The following is a 15,462-nucleotide window of genomic DNA, read 5'->3' on the forward strand; positions in this document are numbered from 1 at the left end:
CAGGGCTAAAGTTGGATTTTCTCATATGTGCTTTTTAAGCCATACTGACTTGTGCTAGAAAGTGATGTTTATAAGGAGGCGCCTAATTGGTACTTGTCCATGCCCATAACTATGTGAATAAGTCACCTATCAGTGTGTGGGTATTTCTGCGCAAAACAAAATTATTTTAGTGGTGCTGAAAATTGGGCGTGTCCTAGAATCGGCACGGTATGTCTGTGTTGATTTCTGCATCTGTTAAAAATAGTGTTCAAACACAACCGATTTTTTTCTATAAAAGTGTGCTGAACTGTTGGCAAAAGACTTTTTCTGCACTCTTTTTTTTTCAATGTTGAATCATTTACTGTTGAACAAGATGCCTATCCTGTGAGCTATTTCCTCATTTGAAAGCCGTATCTTTCACTTGGTCAGAACAATCAAACACAGACGACTAGGATAATCTTTATTGCAGGTGGAAGTTTCTAAAACTGGGGGAGCTTCCTTGTCCCATCTATACTGACATTCACAATTGTGCTGGAAGGTAATGGGTGGAGCATGCCAGGCTTATATGAGGGGCTTTCAACAGAGCCTGACCCCTTCCTACTGCTCTCTCAGAACTTGACTTACTGAGTTGTTCCAGGTGTAGCACTCTGTTCTGCTTTCTCCTTTCAGTGGCTTTCTGCTGACTCTGACTCAGCTGCAGCCGGGGGATGAGTAGTTGACTTAGCTATCTCTACCACATGTCCTCATCTTACATGGCACAGAGGTTCATACTTTAGAAACAGGCTTACAATTGTGGGGGGAGAGGATATCAGACCTGCCAAGTCTCCCGGAGACTCCTGCTTTGGCGGATAATCTCCCACACTCCCGCCAAAGCGGGAATGTCTCCCGCTGAGACAGCACGGCGGTAGCTCCCCCTTCCACCCGGTATTCATTTCCTGGCCACTGTTGCTTCTCCTGTTGAGCAGCAGCGGCTGTGACCAAAAATTTAAATTAAAAAAGTGCGAGGCCGCAGCAGCCTTTAAGCATGGACTGTCATTTCTGCCGCTCCTCTCTCTGCCCCTGGAGCAGGAAGTTGTTGACATGTGCTCCACTCCGGGGACAGAGAGAGGAGAGAGGAACGGCAGAGCTGACAGCACATGCCTGAAGGCTGCTGCGGCACTGCGCTTGCTTTTTAAATTGTTTTTGTTAGCTCTTTTTTTTTTTGTCACAGCCGCTACTGCTCAACAGGAGAAGCAGCAGTGGCCAGGAAACGAATATCATGTGGAATGGGAAGCGGGAGGCAGGAGGTAGAATGGAGAGAGTGGGAAGATGAGGAGAGAAGGAGGGGATATGGAGAAGGGCTGGAGAAAGAGAGAAGCTGCTGGAGATGAGAATGGGGAGAACGAGGGGGATTCTGGCTGAGAGCAGAAAGAGGGAAGACACTGGAAGAAACGGTAGGGAGAGAAAGAGGAGAGACTGAAGGATGGGAAGAGAGAGGGGGGACATGATGAATGGAAAAGGGTAGAGAGAGAGAGACACTGGATGGAAAGAAGGGGATAGAGAGAGAGACATTGAATAGAAGGATCAGGAGAGAGGGTAGATGTTAGATGGAAGGATCAGGAGAGGGGGTAGATGGATAGAAGGATAAGGAGAGAAAGAGGAAAGATGGAAGGATGGGGAGAGAAAGAGGGAAGACGGATGGAAGTATGGGGAGAGAAAGAGGGAAAACGGAAGGATGGGAAGAGAAAGACACTGGATGGAAGCATAGGGAGAGAAAGGGGGATGGATGAAAGGATGCAGAGAGAAAGGGGAGAGACTGGAAGGATGTGGAGAGAGAGATGGGACACTGAACAGAAAAGGGTAGAGAGATAGAGAGACACTAGATAGAAGGAGGGGGAGCGAGAGACACTAGATGGAAGGATCAGGAGAGAGGGTAGATGGGTGGAAGAATGGGGAGAGAAAGAGGGAAGACACTGGATGGAAGGGTAGGGAGAAACGGAGAGAAGACACTGGATGGAAGGATGCAGAAAGAAAGAGGGGAGACACTGGAAGAATGGGGAGAGAAAGAGGGGAGCTGCTAGATGAAAAGGGGGAGAGTAGTGAAAGACTGGAGAATAAGAGGAAGGGGCATGGGGAGAACAAGGGTGAGGAAAAGATGAAAAGCCATAGGTAGATGAAGTAAAAAGAAGGAAATCAAAGAATGGATAGTAAGAATGAATTAAATCTGGACAGAGAGTCAGAAAAATATTGAAGAAAACAAAGAAAAAGGAGAGAAAATGACAAATGGGCAGGAAACCCTGGCAAGAAAGTTTAGAGAAGATGAAGGAAAGCAGAATCAAGAGACTGGGAGCAACACAATTAGAAAAAGTAAATGGCCGGACAACAAAGGTAAAGAAAATCATTTTATTTTTAATTTAGGATAAAGTAATTTGGTAGCTGTGTTAATAAAGTTTAATAAATGCAAATAAAACACAAAATAGAAAATGAGGTGTTACCTTCACTGATTTTAAAACATTTTTGATTAGCTTTCAGAGACCAACATTTCCTTCCTCAGGTCAGGAGAAGATACCATTACAGCATTATACTGACCTGAGGCAGGAGGTTTTGGCCTCTGAAAACTAATTGAAAAGGGTATTAGGCTATTAAATAAAATATTTCCTGAAATGGCCGTGGGTTTGAGGTGTGCCAGGGGTGGAGCCATGTAGAGTAGGTGGGGCCAAGGAAAAGTGGGGCGGGGCTATGGCATATACTAAAATCTCCCTCTCAAGAATTGGGACCCCTTGGCAGCTCTGGGATATGTAGGTATGGCCTCAGAGGCTCCCAGAGATGCCGTTACAGTAACCAAGTGAGTGAGGGCACACATCATAACAATTGCCAGACTGGGGCAGAAACAGAGCTTCCATGGTTCTATTTCAGAAGGGAGATTTGTGACTGTGCCAGGATTTATGCCACACTCATTCTGATGTATTATGGGATTGGCAGTGCCAATCTTCATCAAGTTGATAGGGGCATGGTGTAAAGAAAAGTGCTGGAGCCTATATTGCGTTTCACATCCTTTGCCAGGGTGGTTTGTAGCAGAGCATGGGATGTGAATCCCATTCTTTGCTGCCCTCTGCCGCTAATCCATCTTCGCTTTGTTCTTCTGTGCCGCGGGCAACGCCGCCGTATTTTTAAAATGTCTGCCGAGGTTGGGGACCCTGCCAGCCAAACCAGGGGCCCCAGAGCCAATTTGGGGGGGGGCCCAGGTCCCTATGCCTCCCTGTACCTATGCCACTGCTACTGTTTGATATGACATGACTGCTCCTGCCTCCACCTCCACCTCTTAGTGTAGCATGCCATGCTGATGTCTGTATACATGCCTCATGACATGCATAGAGAGGCTATTGTGATGGCTTCTGTGATTGTATTGCAGGTCATGACATATATGCCCATTTATGGAATTCCTCACCTTTTACTTTAAGGAAAATTTGTTATTTCCTGTTTAGGAAGTACCTAAAGACTTTACTTTTTAAGAAATAATTGAGTTAAGAAATTTGATATTTTTTTACATTTTTATTTTAATTTTTGTTTTTAAATTATTATAATATTTAGTTCCTGAAAACTGGTGAATCTCTTATATTGTCAATCTGCATTGAACCTCACAGTATTTGTGGACTATGTAAGACTAATTAGTATTTGTGTTTGGCAATTGTATACTCTGACACGAACATGCTGCCCTCCTAGTGGATCAGTAAAAATACTGGACACGCTGAGGAGGAGGTGGTGTACAGGAGTGGTTAGAACACTTGGCTTATTATTCAAGTGTGGTAGGTTCAAATCATATCACTAGCATCTATCACCCTGAGCTGTTCACCTCATCTGCTTGCATTTTGCGCTTCCCCATTCTAAGTGGCATTGCTATTCAGTACAAGAGGTATCCTAGGGGTCAGAGCACTTGACTGATCATATAGGAGCAGCCAGTTCAAATTCCAGTAATAATAATAATAAAACTTTATTTATAACTAGTAAAAAAGGCCCGTTTCTGGAACGAATGAAACGGGCGCTAGCAAGGTTTTCCTGGGAGTGTGTATGTTTGAGAGAGAGAGAGCCAGAGTGAATGTGAAGGTGTGTGACACAGTGAGACTGTCTGTGTGACAGTGTGTGTGTGAGAATGAGAGTGTGTGACAGGGCCCCCTCCCCTGTTCCTAATGCCCCCACCCCGTTCCCTCCCCTCCTTTTCCTCCTCCTTCCCACACTTTGGGTTCCTTAAGGCTTTCAAAAGTCTATGTACCCCCGTGGCCCTAACGCCCAGTATCCGGATACCCCACCGCTTTCCTCCTCACCCCTCCCCCAAGATGTAACACTTTCACGTCCTTCATTTTTTTAAAAATGTCCTATCTACCCTGTGTCCAAATGCCCAGCATTCAGATTGTGTTCCTCTCCTAAATTGTCATTTGATGACCCGCCCTGTAAGGCGTACAAAACCCCAACCTTGGCTGACTTCTAATATCCGCTACCTACGTTCCTGTACCCGCTCCGCCGAACGCCTCTGGTGGAAATCTCGGGCCCTTGCTGATTTCTTACACTTTAAGTTCATGCTGACCTCCTTCCAATCTGCTCTTTTACATGCCAAACAGGATTATTATATTATATCCAACTGACCAACTCTCTTGGCTCTAATCTTCGACTTCTCGTCACCACATTGAACGCTCTCCTCAAGATGCCCCCTCCCCCCTTCATTATCTCCTCAGACCCTTGCTGAATTCTTTCACAACAAGGTTCAAAAGATAAACCTTGCTTTCTCTACCTCACCACCTCTCCCTCCACTAGTCCGTTCCCCTCTCTCTCCTTCCCCTCATTCCCTTTCCTCCTTTCCTGAAGTTACTATTGAGGAAACTACACTTCTCCTTTCTTCCTCAAAATGTACCACCTGTTCCTCTGATCCCATTCCCACCCACCTTCTTAATGCCATCTCTCCTGCTCTTATTCCTTTTATCTGTCACATTCTCAACCTCTCACTTTCCACTGCGACTCTCCCTGCTGCCTTTAAACATGCTGTGGTCACACCTCTCCCTAAGAAGCCTTCACTCGACCCTACTTGTCCCTCTAATTACCGATCCATCTCCCTCCTTCCTTTCCTCTCCAAATTACTTGAGCGTGCTGTTCACCGCCGCTGCCTTTATTTTCTCTCCTCACATGCTATTCTTGACCCACTACAATCTGGTTTTCGCCCTCTGCACTCAACCGAAACTGTGCTTACTAAAGTCTCCAATGACCTATTACTGGCTAAATCCAGGTCAATATTCCATCCTCATTCTTCTTGATCTTTCCGCTGCTTTTGACACTGTCGAGCACAGCATACTTCTCGATACCCTGTCCTCACTTGGATTCCAGGGCTCTGTCCTTTCCTGGTTCTCTTCCTACCTCTCCCTCCGCACCTTCAGTGTTCACTCTGGTGGATCCTCTTCTACTTCTATCCCTCTGCTTGTCGGCGTACCTCAGGGTTCTGTTCTTGGTCCCCTCCTCTTTTCTATCTACACTTCTTCCCTTGGTTCATTAATCTCATCCCATGGCTTTTCCTACCATCTCTATGCTGATGACTCCCAAATCTACCTTTCTACCCCTGATATCTCACCTTGCATCCAAACCAAAGTTTCAGCGTGCTTGTCTGACATTGCTGTCTGGATGTCTCAGCGCCATCTGAAATTAAACATGACCAAAACCGAACTTCTCATTTTTCCCCCAAACCCACCTCCCCACTCCCCCCATTTTCTATTTCTGTTGATGGCTCTCTCATTCTCCCTGTCTCCTCAGCTCGAAACCTTGGGGTCATCTTTGACTCTTCTCTCTCCTTCTCTGCTCATATCCAGCAGATTGCCAAGACCTGTCGTTTCTTTCTTTACAACATCCGTAAAATCCGCCCCTTTCTTTCCGAGCACTCTACCAAAACCCTCATCCACACCCTTGTCATCTCTCATTTAGACTACTGCAATCTGCTTCTTGCTGGCCTCCCACTTAGTCACCTCTCCCCCCTCCAGTCGGTTCAAAACTCTGCTGCCCGTCTCGTCTTCCGCCAGGGTCGCTTTACTCATACTACCCCTCTCCTCAAGACCCTTCACTGGCTCCCTATCCGTTTTCGCATCCTGTTCAAACTTCTTCTACTAACCTATAAATGTACTCACTCTGCTGCTCCCCAGTATCTCTCCACACTTGTCCTTCCCTACACCCCTTCCCGTGCACTCCGCTCCATGGATAAATCCTTCTTATCTGTTCCCTTCTCCACTACTGCCAACTCCAGACTTCGCGCCTTCTGTCTCGCTGCACCCTACGCCTGGAATAAACTTTCTGAGCCCCAACATCTTGCCCCATCCTTGGCCACATTTAAATCTAGACTGAAAGCCCACCTCTTTAACATTGCTTTTGACTCGTAACCACTTGTAACCACTCGCCTCCACCTACCCTCCTCTCTTCCTTCCCGTTCACATTAATTGATTTGATTTGCTTACTTTATTTATTTTTTTGTCTATTAGATTGTAAGCTCTTTGAGCAGGGACTGTCTTTCTTCTATGTTTGTGCAGCGCTGCGTACGCCTTGTAGCGCTATAGAAATGCTAAATAGTAGTAGTAGTAGTAGTAGTAGTCATTTCTTTCATTCATTCAGAACTTGCCCCCCCCCCCCCCCCCAACACTTTCAGTTCCTTCAGTCTTTTAAAACTCTCCTATGTACCTTGTGTGCTAATGGCTAGCATTGAGATTGTTTTCCTGTCCCAAATTTGCATGTCTTTCAGTCGTTCACAACTCCCCCCCTCCCCCCATTTAACACTTTCGGTTCCTTCAGTCTTTTAAAACTCTCCTATCAACCCTGTGTCCTAATGGCCAGCACTCAGATTGTTTTGCTTTGCCAAATTGTCTGTCACTGACATCAGTGCGTACCTGCCTAGCAGACCACTTCCGGCAGGCACGGTCCCAGGCACATCCTGTTGGTGGTGAGAATTATTATATAGGATCTGCTAAGCATGGAACAAATCACATACAAAATATAAAAGGACAGAACAATAAAAATTATTTCTTTACACAACAAACTATACAAAAATTACTCTAAAATTAAAACATACAGCAGATTAAAATTTACATGGTATTAAAATAATATCATACATTAGAGGAACCAAAAGCCTGAAGAAATAAATGAGTTTTCAATGCTTTTTTTCAATTGGTCCATATTTTGTATTGAATGAAGTTCAATGGGCAAAGCATTCTATAATTTCAGACCTTTGATGTAGAAAATAGATGATCTGCATTCTTCCAAATAAGCCTGATGAAATGAAGGCACGTCAAGTAGCTGTTTCTGAGATAATCTCAGAGAGCAAGTAGGTTGATAACATCTTAGAGTGGCACTAAGTGTTGGTGAAATATTACCATTCGATATTTTAAAAACTAGCAATAAAATTTTAAATTCAATGCGAAATTTTACAGGGAGCCAATGCAGTGATTTCAAAATTGGAGTAACATGATCATAGCGAGAACCTCCTTTAATCACTCGGGCTATAATGCTTTGAACTACTTGTAGCACCTTCAGCATGTTACCGGTAATCCCCATTAGCAAACCATTACAGTAATCTAACAGTGGACAAACTACAGACTGGACAATTTTATGAAAATTGTTTGACAGAAACCAGTGATCTAATACGCCGTACAATTCTTAATTTATAAAATACCTTTGCTGTTATGTTTCCAACCTGGTTTTTCATAGATAATGTAGTGTCAAGTTGTACCCCACCTGCACTGCCCCAGGAACAGGTGATCAATGTAATTAGGAACTTGCCATGCACATAACCCTGCTTACCTTTTGTACTCACATCTCTGGGGAAGGAGGCTTAAGCATTATATTGTACTGTCAAAACTCACAGGCCCTTCTGGGAGGATGAAGTACCACTTTTCCTTCTTTAGGAAAAGGCTGGCCAACAGCTTAGCTGCCAACATCTGGATGACATTTTTTCATACTGTCCCTGCGCATGACATCATGACATCATTACACACCAACATCAAATCAGCCTGAAAGATCAGCGCCGATATTTTAGCAATTCTGTAAACAGCACAGAAATTTAGGCAGATTCTATAAATGGCACAGAAACTGTCTAGGCATATTCTGTACATGGCACGGAAGTTTAGCTGGGTTCTGTGAACAGCACGGAAACTGCCACTAAGCGTAATTCTTTAAACGGTGCACAGCTTTTATAAAATTAAGCTTAGTGGCTATTTTTTCCATACCAATTTTTTCAATGACTTTTATAGAATCTAGTCCAATGGGCCCAATATTCAAAAAAGCAGCTGAGCTCCTAAGGGTGAGAGTGGCCTTGTGGTTAGGGTGGTGGACTTTGGTTCTGGGGAACTGAGGAACTGAGCTCAATTCCCACTTCAGGCACAGGCAGCTCCTTGTGACTCTGGGCAAGTCACTTAACCCTCCATTGCCCCATGTAAGCCACATTGAGCCTGCCATGAGTGGGAAAGCACAGGGTACAAATGTAACAATAAAATAAATGTGTTCCTTTTTTTCAGCCAAACATATGAGCCTAAGTTTTTAGCTGAAAATGCATCTTAATTTGGTTGCTTAAGATTTATGCTTATAAATTTAGGCCTGGTATTTATTTGCCTAGCTTTATGAGCCTAGTGTTGAAAATCAATGCTAAGCTCATCATTTTTTTCCCCACCTTAAATCTTCCCCTGTTGCCACCCAGTTTTTATGCTCCTAAATTTAAGAGTTTAGTGTAGTGTTAATCCTAACGTTATGCACTCAGCCCTAGCAAATTTTCAAAAAAGGTCAATTTGTGAGCATAACTGAAAGTTAGGGAAATAAATCGTTTGAATATTGGACCCAATAACAATAATGTAATAATTTATAAACCTGCTTTCCTAAAACATTCATATATTTACAGGGATCTCCCTCTATACATTACTACTTGATTGGATGCTTTCATCTAAGTACCACTTGATCATGTCATGGTCACTCATTAGGTCCTCTAGTTACATATAATTTCAATTGTTTTCCCTCTAGGAAGAGTATGTGCAAGAAGGCATCCAGTGGACACCAATCCAGTATTTCAATAACAAAGTGGTCTGTGATCTGATAGAGAACAAATTGGTAAGATGGACAATCTCCCTGTTCAAAGAGAGTGGACCGTGTTGACTGTTCTTTACCAAGATAGGGAGAGCTTTAGATTAGATGTATGGAAGAATTTTTCTAACTGTAAGATGGTCAAGCACTGGAAGAGGCTTCCTAAAGTGGTGATGGGATCTCTGTTAACTGGGATTTTCAAGAGTAGGTTAGAGAAATATTGTTTATCAAACATATAAATGGCAAGTGACCGACTCACTTGGAAATGCGCAGTAGAGACTTCCCTCTCTGTCCGGCCCCCGCGTCAAGACGTGATGACGGAACAGAGAGGGAAACTGCGCTGAGGAGGGAACCGCCGAGGTCGCTACCGCTCCCCCCCAGGTCGCCGCTACCGCTCCCCCCCCACGGGGAAGTTACATCACACGAGGGCGGGACACAGGCAGGGAAGGAAGGCCGATGGGTGACCCCGGGGGGGTAGCGGTAGAGGCGACCCCGGGGGAGGGGCAGCGGCGACCTTGGGGGGGGAGGGCAGGAGAAATGCTGAGGTCTCAGAAGGAGGGGGGCCTTGGATCTGGGAGGGATGGACGGAGGGGAGCTTTGGAGCTGGCTGGGAGGAGGGTGGGCCTTGGAGCTGGGAGGGAAGCAGGGAGGATGCTGGACATGGGAGGTCAGAAGGAGGGGACCTTGGAGCTGGAAGAGATAGGGGGCCTTCGAGCTGGCTGGGAGGGAGGGACGGAGGAGGGCCTTGGAGCTGGGAGGGGAGGGGGCCTTGGAGCTGGGAGAGTAGGGGAGGGGGGGAAGGACTGGGGCCTTGGAGCTGTGAGGGAGGAACGGAGGGGGGCCTTGGAGCTGGGAGGGAGGGACAGAGGGCCTTGGAGCTGGCAGGGAAGGAGGGAAGGCGGGGGGCCCTGCAGCTGGGAGGGGAGGGGGGAGGGAATGGGGCTTTGGAGCTGGGAAGGAGGGAGGGAGGGAGTTACACATCAAAATAAAACATACCAATACTCGCCCGTTTTAACGGGCTTAACAGCTAGTAGAAATATATTGGTTCTATCTGCTCAGAGATAATGTGCATAAATCTCAGGGAACTGAATCAAGTGTAAAAAGAAATAAGAAGTCAGATTGCAAATTGATACAGTACATCTATAAATAGTAGTAGTAGTAGTACTAATACTTGCTGTATGGACTTTTGAAACACTGCACAGTGGAGGGATGCGGTACATTCAGGGACAAAGGTTGTCCAGTACTATGTCTTCATGGCTCTGATTCTTGAGAAAGTTCTTCTGCCTTTGTGCCCAGAATCCTCCTGGAATTATGAGTGTCCTTGATGATGTTTGTGCAACAATGCATGCCACGGGTGAGGGAGCTGACCAGACCCTGCTCCAGAAGCTCCAGGCTGCTGTTGGGACCCATGAACATTTCAACAGCTGGAACTCGGGCTTTGTCATTCACCACTATGCAGGCAAGGTACACTGAATGCAATGGCATGGCTTTTTACATTTGACCTATGTTGACTTGTGACTAACATGAGCACATCTAGGAATGGCCCAATAACTAAGGGCCCCTTTTACCAAGCTGCCGCAAAAGGGGGCTAGTGCTGGTGTTGGCGCGTTTTTCACATGCGCGCCGAGGCCCCTTTTTACCACAGCTGGTAAAAGGGAAGTCTCGCTTGGTAAAAGGGGCCCTAAGTGATTGCTGAATGCTGCCATGAGGAGGAACCAGGATTCAATTACTGGATCAGATCTTCGGGATGATACACTGATGGTATTTACAGCCTCTGGAGAAAAGAGAGGCCCAGTAATTGCGCCATAGTCACATCTAATGACCATACTTGGATATACACTTGCAGGGTGCTGGAGGGAGCTCCTGTACTTGGCCTTTGGCTGAAGAGTATTGTCATAATGATTGGGCTAAAAGTGAGTTGAATCGGAATGTAAAATAGCAGAAACATTCCTGTATAGTTGCGAATTAAGAGACCCTTTTACTAAGCCACGGCAAAAAGTGGCTTGCAGCAGTTCGAGCACATCTTTTGGGCACGCGCCAGGCCATTTTTTACTGCTTCCTGGAAAAAGGGTTTGTTTGTTTTTTTTAAGGAGCTGGAAAATTGATGTGCAGCAAAATGAAAACCAGTGCATGTCCATTTTTGGCCTGAGATCTTACCGCCACCCACTGATTTAACGGTAAGGTCTCACACACTACCTGGACAGTAAGCATGCAGTGCACGTCAACTACCTCGTGGTAGAAGATAGAAAATATTTTCTACCGTGTGTTTTCAGCGTGCATCACATTCGGAATTACCGCCTGGGACATGCGGTAGCCAGGCAGTAATGCGGATTTGGCACGTGCTGGACACACGCAGGGCCTTACCCACCTTTGTAAAAGGGCCTCTAAGGTTCATGGTAATGGTGCCCAATAAATGGCAGTTCCAATTAAACTGGAAGTCCAAGGAGTAGGAAGAAATTTTCAGGCCAATAAAAGACGACGTGTCTCAAAACCAGGGATAAGAGAATAAGAATCCCAAACAGGTCCATATCATTAGAGGCACTTTCAGATGCTGACCTTTCTATATTACTTAAAGTAATTTTCAACCATGGCAGAAGCAAAATATGTTTGATAATTGAGGTGTTATCTATGTCAGCTGCAAGGTCCTTGTGAACCTGCCCAAATGTCTTCAACATGGTCAAGATCGGAATGTGGTGTCTGTGCTATGATGTGGCTCCTTTTGGTCTCTCTTTCCATGAGTATAGGTCCCTCAGTCTCTGTATGGAGGTCCTTCATTCTCTGTTTCTTAGTCTGAAGAACCCTTTAGCTATTCTATCTCCAGTGCCCCTCATCTTGCTTCTTCTGGTCCCTTTAGGTGAATTATGACATCAATGGGTTCTGTGAACGGAATCGGGATGTGCTCTTCACCGACCTGATCGAGCTCATGCAAAGCAGTGAATAGTGAGTCAATGCTGGCTAAAGAAAAAGGGAAATACATATCAATACAAGATCTCTGAGTGGGAACCAGTAGCAACCACTAAGGACAGGAAGCCAGAACTGCATTAGATGATTTGCATAGAGGGCAGTACTGTGTACTGAAATAGGTGTTTTTGTTTTTGTTTTTTTAATAATTTGTGACTGTCTGTGAGGAAACATGACTAAAGTTGCAGAAACAAAATGTTGAAAATGGCCAATTGTCACATCATGGGTCCAAAAGCGCTCGTGTGTTTGAACTTCTGCAACTTTTTTATTTTTCCACAGTAGTTCTTCTTATATTTTATTTAGAAAAGGTCTTAAAACTTATTTGTTTTCAAGGCAAAGGGAGGATTAAATTTTAATGTAGAATGTAATTATATTTTTAGTTTGTTAGGGGCCATTTTACTAAAGCAAGGCAAGCCCGCCACGGGCTTGCCATATGCCAATCTGCAGGAGCCCGGCGGTAGTTCCCATCCCTAGCACATACCATTTCCAGCGCTATATACATTTTTCCAATTTTTGTAGCGCTGGAACTTAACCAGCGGTAATCGGGCAGAGCGCACCACTGGGAGCCCTTACTGCCATCTCAATGGGTGGCGGTTAGGGTTCCCCACCGAAATATGATTCACTTACCACATGGTAATTTCTTTGGGCCAAAAATGTACAGCCTTTTACCCACTGCAGTTAAAGGGGGCCTCAGCGCACATCAAAGCACGCGTTGATGCTAGCGCAGGCCCCCTTTTACCGCAGCTTAGTAAAAAGGCCCCTTAGAAAGTAACAACATTATATTAGAATTTTTTTTTGTAAATCCTTGTATGAGATGTTCTTATTGATTGTAATCCACCTAGAAGCTTTGTGTTAAAGTGCAGAATATAAATCTGCTAATATAATACAATAAGAGAATGGGGTTTGAACTGTTGTATTACAAATTATTTGCTATCATAGAATTCATTAAAACCTCATTTTTTGTTTCAACTTTTGGTCATGTTTTCTCAGAAATGGTCATATTTACCCCCTCCCCCCTTTTACAAAGTTGTGCTAGCGGCTGCCTGTGAGGTAATTCCGACACAGCCCATTCAAGTGAATGGGCTGTGTCGGCATTACCACACAGCAGCTTTGTAAAAGGAGGGGTTAGTTAGCAGTATAAATTGCAACATTTCAAAATGATTGGGGGTGCCTAACACAATACAAATAACCCCTCTGGACATAATGAAGGAGATAGCTCGGTATTGGGAGTGCTCTGCATAGTTATATAGATCGGACAGCCATAAATTCTGAATATACATACAAATAGCAAAAGAGTATCCTTCAGAGCAAGCTGTTTCAAAAAGGATGTGTGGCCATTTTTTAATTTGTGGAAAATGGAAACACATAAGTCTGTATTTCTGCAAGATACAAATGGGCCTAGCAATAGTATTAGCAGAGAGAGGCAGAGCTATATCAATATTTTTAAGGAGTAGCAGTAAATGCCTCCTTGAGTTGCCAAGTCACCCAGATCAACCCAGAGGGGTCAAGTCACTCTGGTTCTGCCATGTTGCATGCAAAGAATTGCACTTATAAGTACATAAGTACAACTGTCCCCGACACCTTCAAGCATGCCGTAGTCACGCCACTCCTCAAAAAACCATCACTAGACCCTACCTGTCCCTCCAACTACCGCCCCATCTCCCTCCTACCCTTCCTCTCCAAGATACTTGAGCGCACAGTCCACAGCCGCTGCCTTGATTTTCTCATGCCATCCTCGATCCACTTCAATCCAGTTTTCGCCCTCTTCACTCGACAGAAACAGCACTCTCTAAAGTCTGGAATGACCTGTTCCTTGCCAAATCCAGAGGCCAGTACTCCATCCTCATCCTCCTCGATCTATCCGCCGCTTTTGACACTGTCAATCATGACTTACTTCTTGCCACACTGTCCTCATTTGGGTTCCAGGGCTCTGTCCTCTCCTGGTTCTCCTCCTATCTCTCCCACCGCACCTTCAAAGTTCACTCTCATGGATCTTCCTCCACCCCCATCCCCTTATCTGTTGGTGTTCCCCAGGGATCTGTCCTTGGACCCCTTCTCTTCTCAATCTACACCTCTTCCCTGGGCTCCCTGATCTCATCTCATGGTTTCCAGTATCATCTCTATGCTGATGACACCCAACTGTATCTCTCCACACCAGACATCACCGCGGAGACCCAGGCCAAGGTATCGGCCTGCTTATCCGACATTGCTGCCTGGATGTCCAACCACCACCTGAAACTGAACATGTCCAAGACCGAGCTTATCATCTTTCCACCAAAACCTACTTCTCCTCTTCCTCCACTTTCTATCTCAGTTAATAACACCCTCATCCTCCCCGTCTCATCTGCCCGCAACCTCGGAGTCATCTTTGACTCCTCTCTCTCCTTCTCTGCGCATATCCAGCAGATAGCCAAGACCTGTCGCTTCTTCCTCTTTAACATCAGCAAAATTTGCCCTTTCCTCTTTGAACACACCACCCTAACTCTTGTCCACGCTCTCATTACCTCTCGCCTGGACTACTGCAACTTACTCCTCACCGGCCTCCCACTTAGCCATCTATCCCCCCTTCAATCCGTTCAGAACTCTGCTGCACTTCTCATATTCCGCCAGAACCGATATACTCATATCACCCCTCTCCTCAGGTCACTTCACTGGCTTCCGATCAGATACCGAATTCAATTCAAGCTTCTCCTTCTTACCTACAAATGCACTCAATCTGCTGCCCCTCACTATCTTTCTACCCTCATCTCCCCTTACATTCCCACCCGTAACCTCTGTTCACAGGATAAATCCCTCCTCTCAGTACCCTTCTCCACCACTGCCAACTCCAGGCTCCGCTCATTCTGCCTCGCCTCACCCTATGCTTGGAACAACCTTCCTGAGCCCTTACGCCAAGCCCCCTCCCTGCCCGTCTTCAAGTCTTTGCTTAAAGCCCACCTCTTCAATGCTGCATTCGGCACCTAACCCTTACCATTCAGTGAATCCAGACTGCCCCAATTTGACTGCCCCTATCGGACCGACCGTTCACTTGTCTATTAGATTGTAAGCTCTTTGAGCAGGGACTGTCTCTCTTTGTTAAATTGTACAGCGCTGCGTAACCCTAGTAGCGCTCTAGAAATGTTAAGTAGTAGTAGTATAAGTACATAAGTATTGCCATACTGGGAAAGACCAAAGGTCAATCAAGCCCAGCATCCTGTTTCCAACAGTGGCCAATCCACTGTTGGGGATGGGACGACTTCCCTATGAAGAAAGACTAAGGAGGCTAGGGCTTTTCAGCTTGGAGAAGAGATGGCTGAGGGGAGACATGATAGAGGTATATAAAATAATGAGTGAAGTGGAACAGGTGGATGTGAAGCATCTGTTCAGGCTTTCCAAAAATACTAGGACTAGGGGGCATGCGATGAAACTACAGTGTAGTAAATTTAAAACAAATCTGAGAAAATGTTTCTTCAC

The 15,462-nt window shown here is 45.4% G+C and overlaps 1 protein-coding gene across 1 annotated transcript in view; it reads left to right on the forward strand.

Moving 5' to 3' along the window:
• LOC115480543 (unconventional myosin-If-like) overlaps nt 1-15,462 on the forward strand; it is a 173,776-nt gene that overhangs the window by 68,122 nt on the left and 90,192 nt on the right. Inside the window, exons 13-15 of the mRNA XM_030219298.1 lie at nt 8,989-9,075; nt 10,345-10,512; nt 11,903-11,988. Coding sequence (XP_030075158.1) covers nt 8,989-9,075; nt 10,345-10,512; nt 11,903-11,988 — 341 coding nt within the window. The remainder of the gene's footprint in view (nt 1-8,988; nt 9,076-10,344; nt 10,513-11,902; nt 11,989-15,462) is intronic.

Source organism: Microcaecilia unicolor, chromosome 11 (genome assembly GCF_901765095.1).
Source record: "Microcaecilia unicolor chromosome 11, aMicUni1.1, whole genome shotgun sequence".
NCBI classification, from domain to species: Eukaryota; Metazoa; Chordata; class Amphibia; order Gymnophiona; family Siphonopidae; genus Microcaecilia; species Microcaecilia unicolor.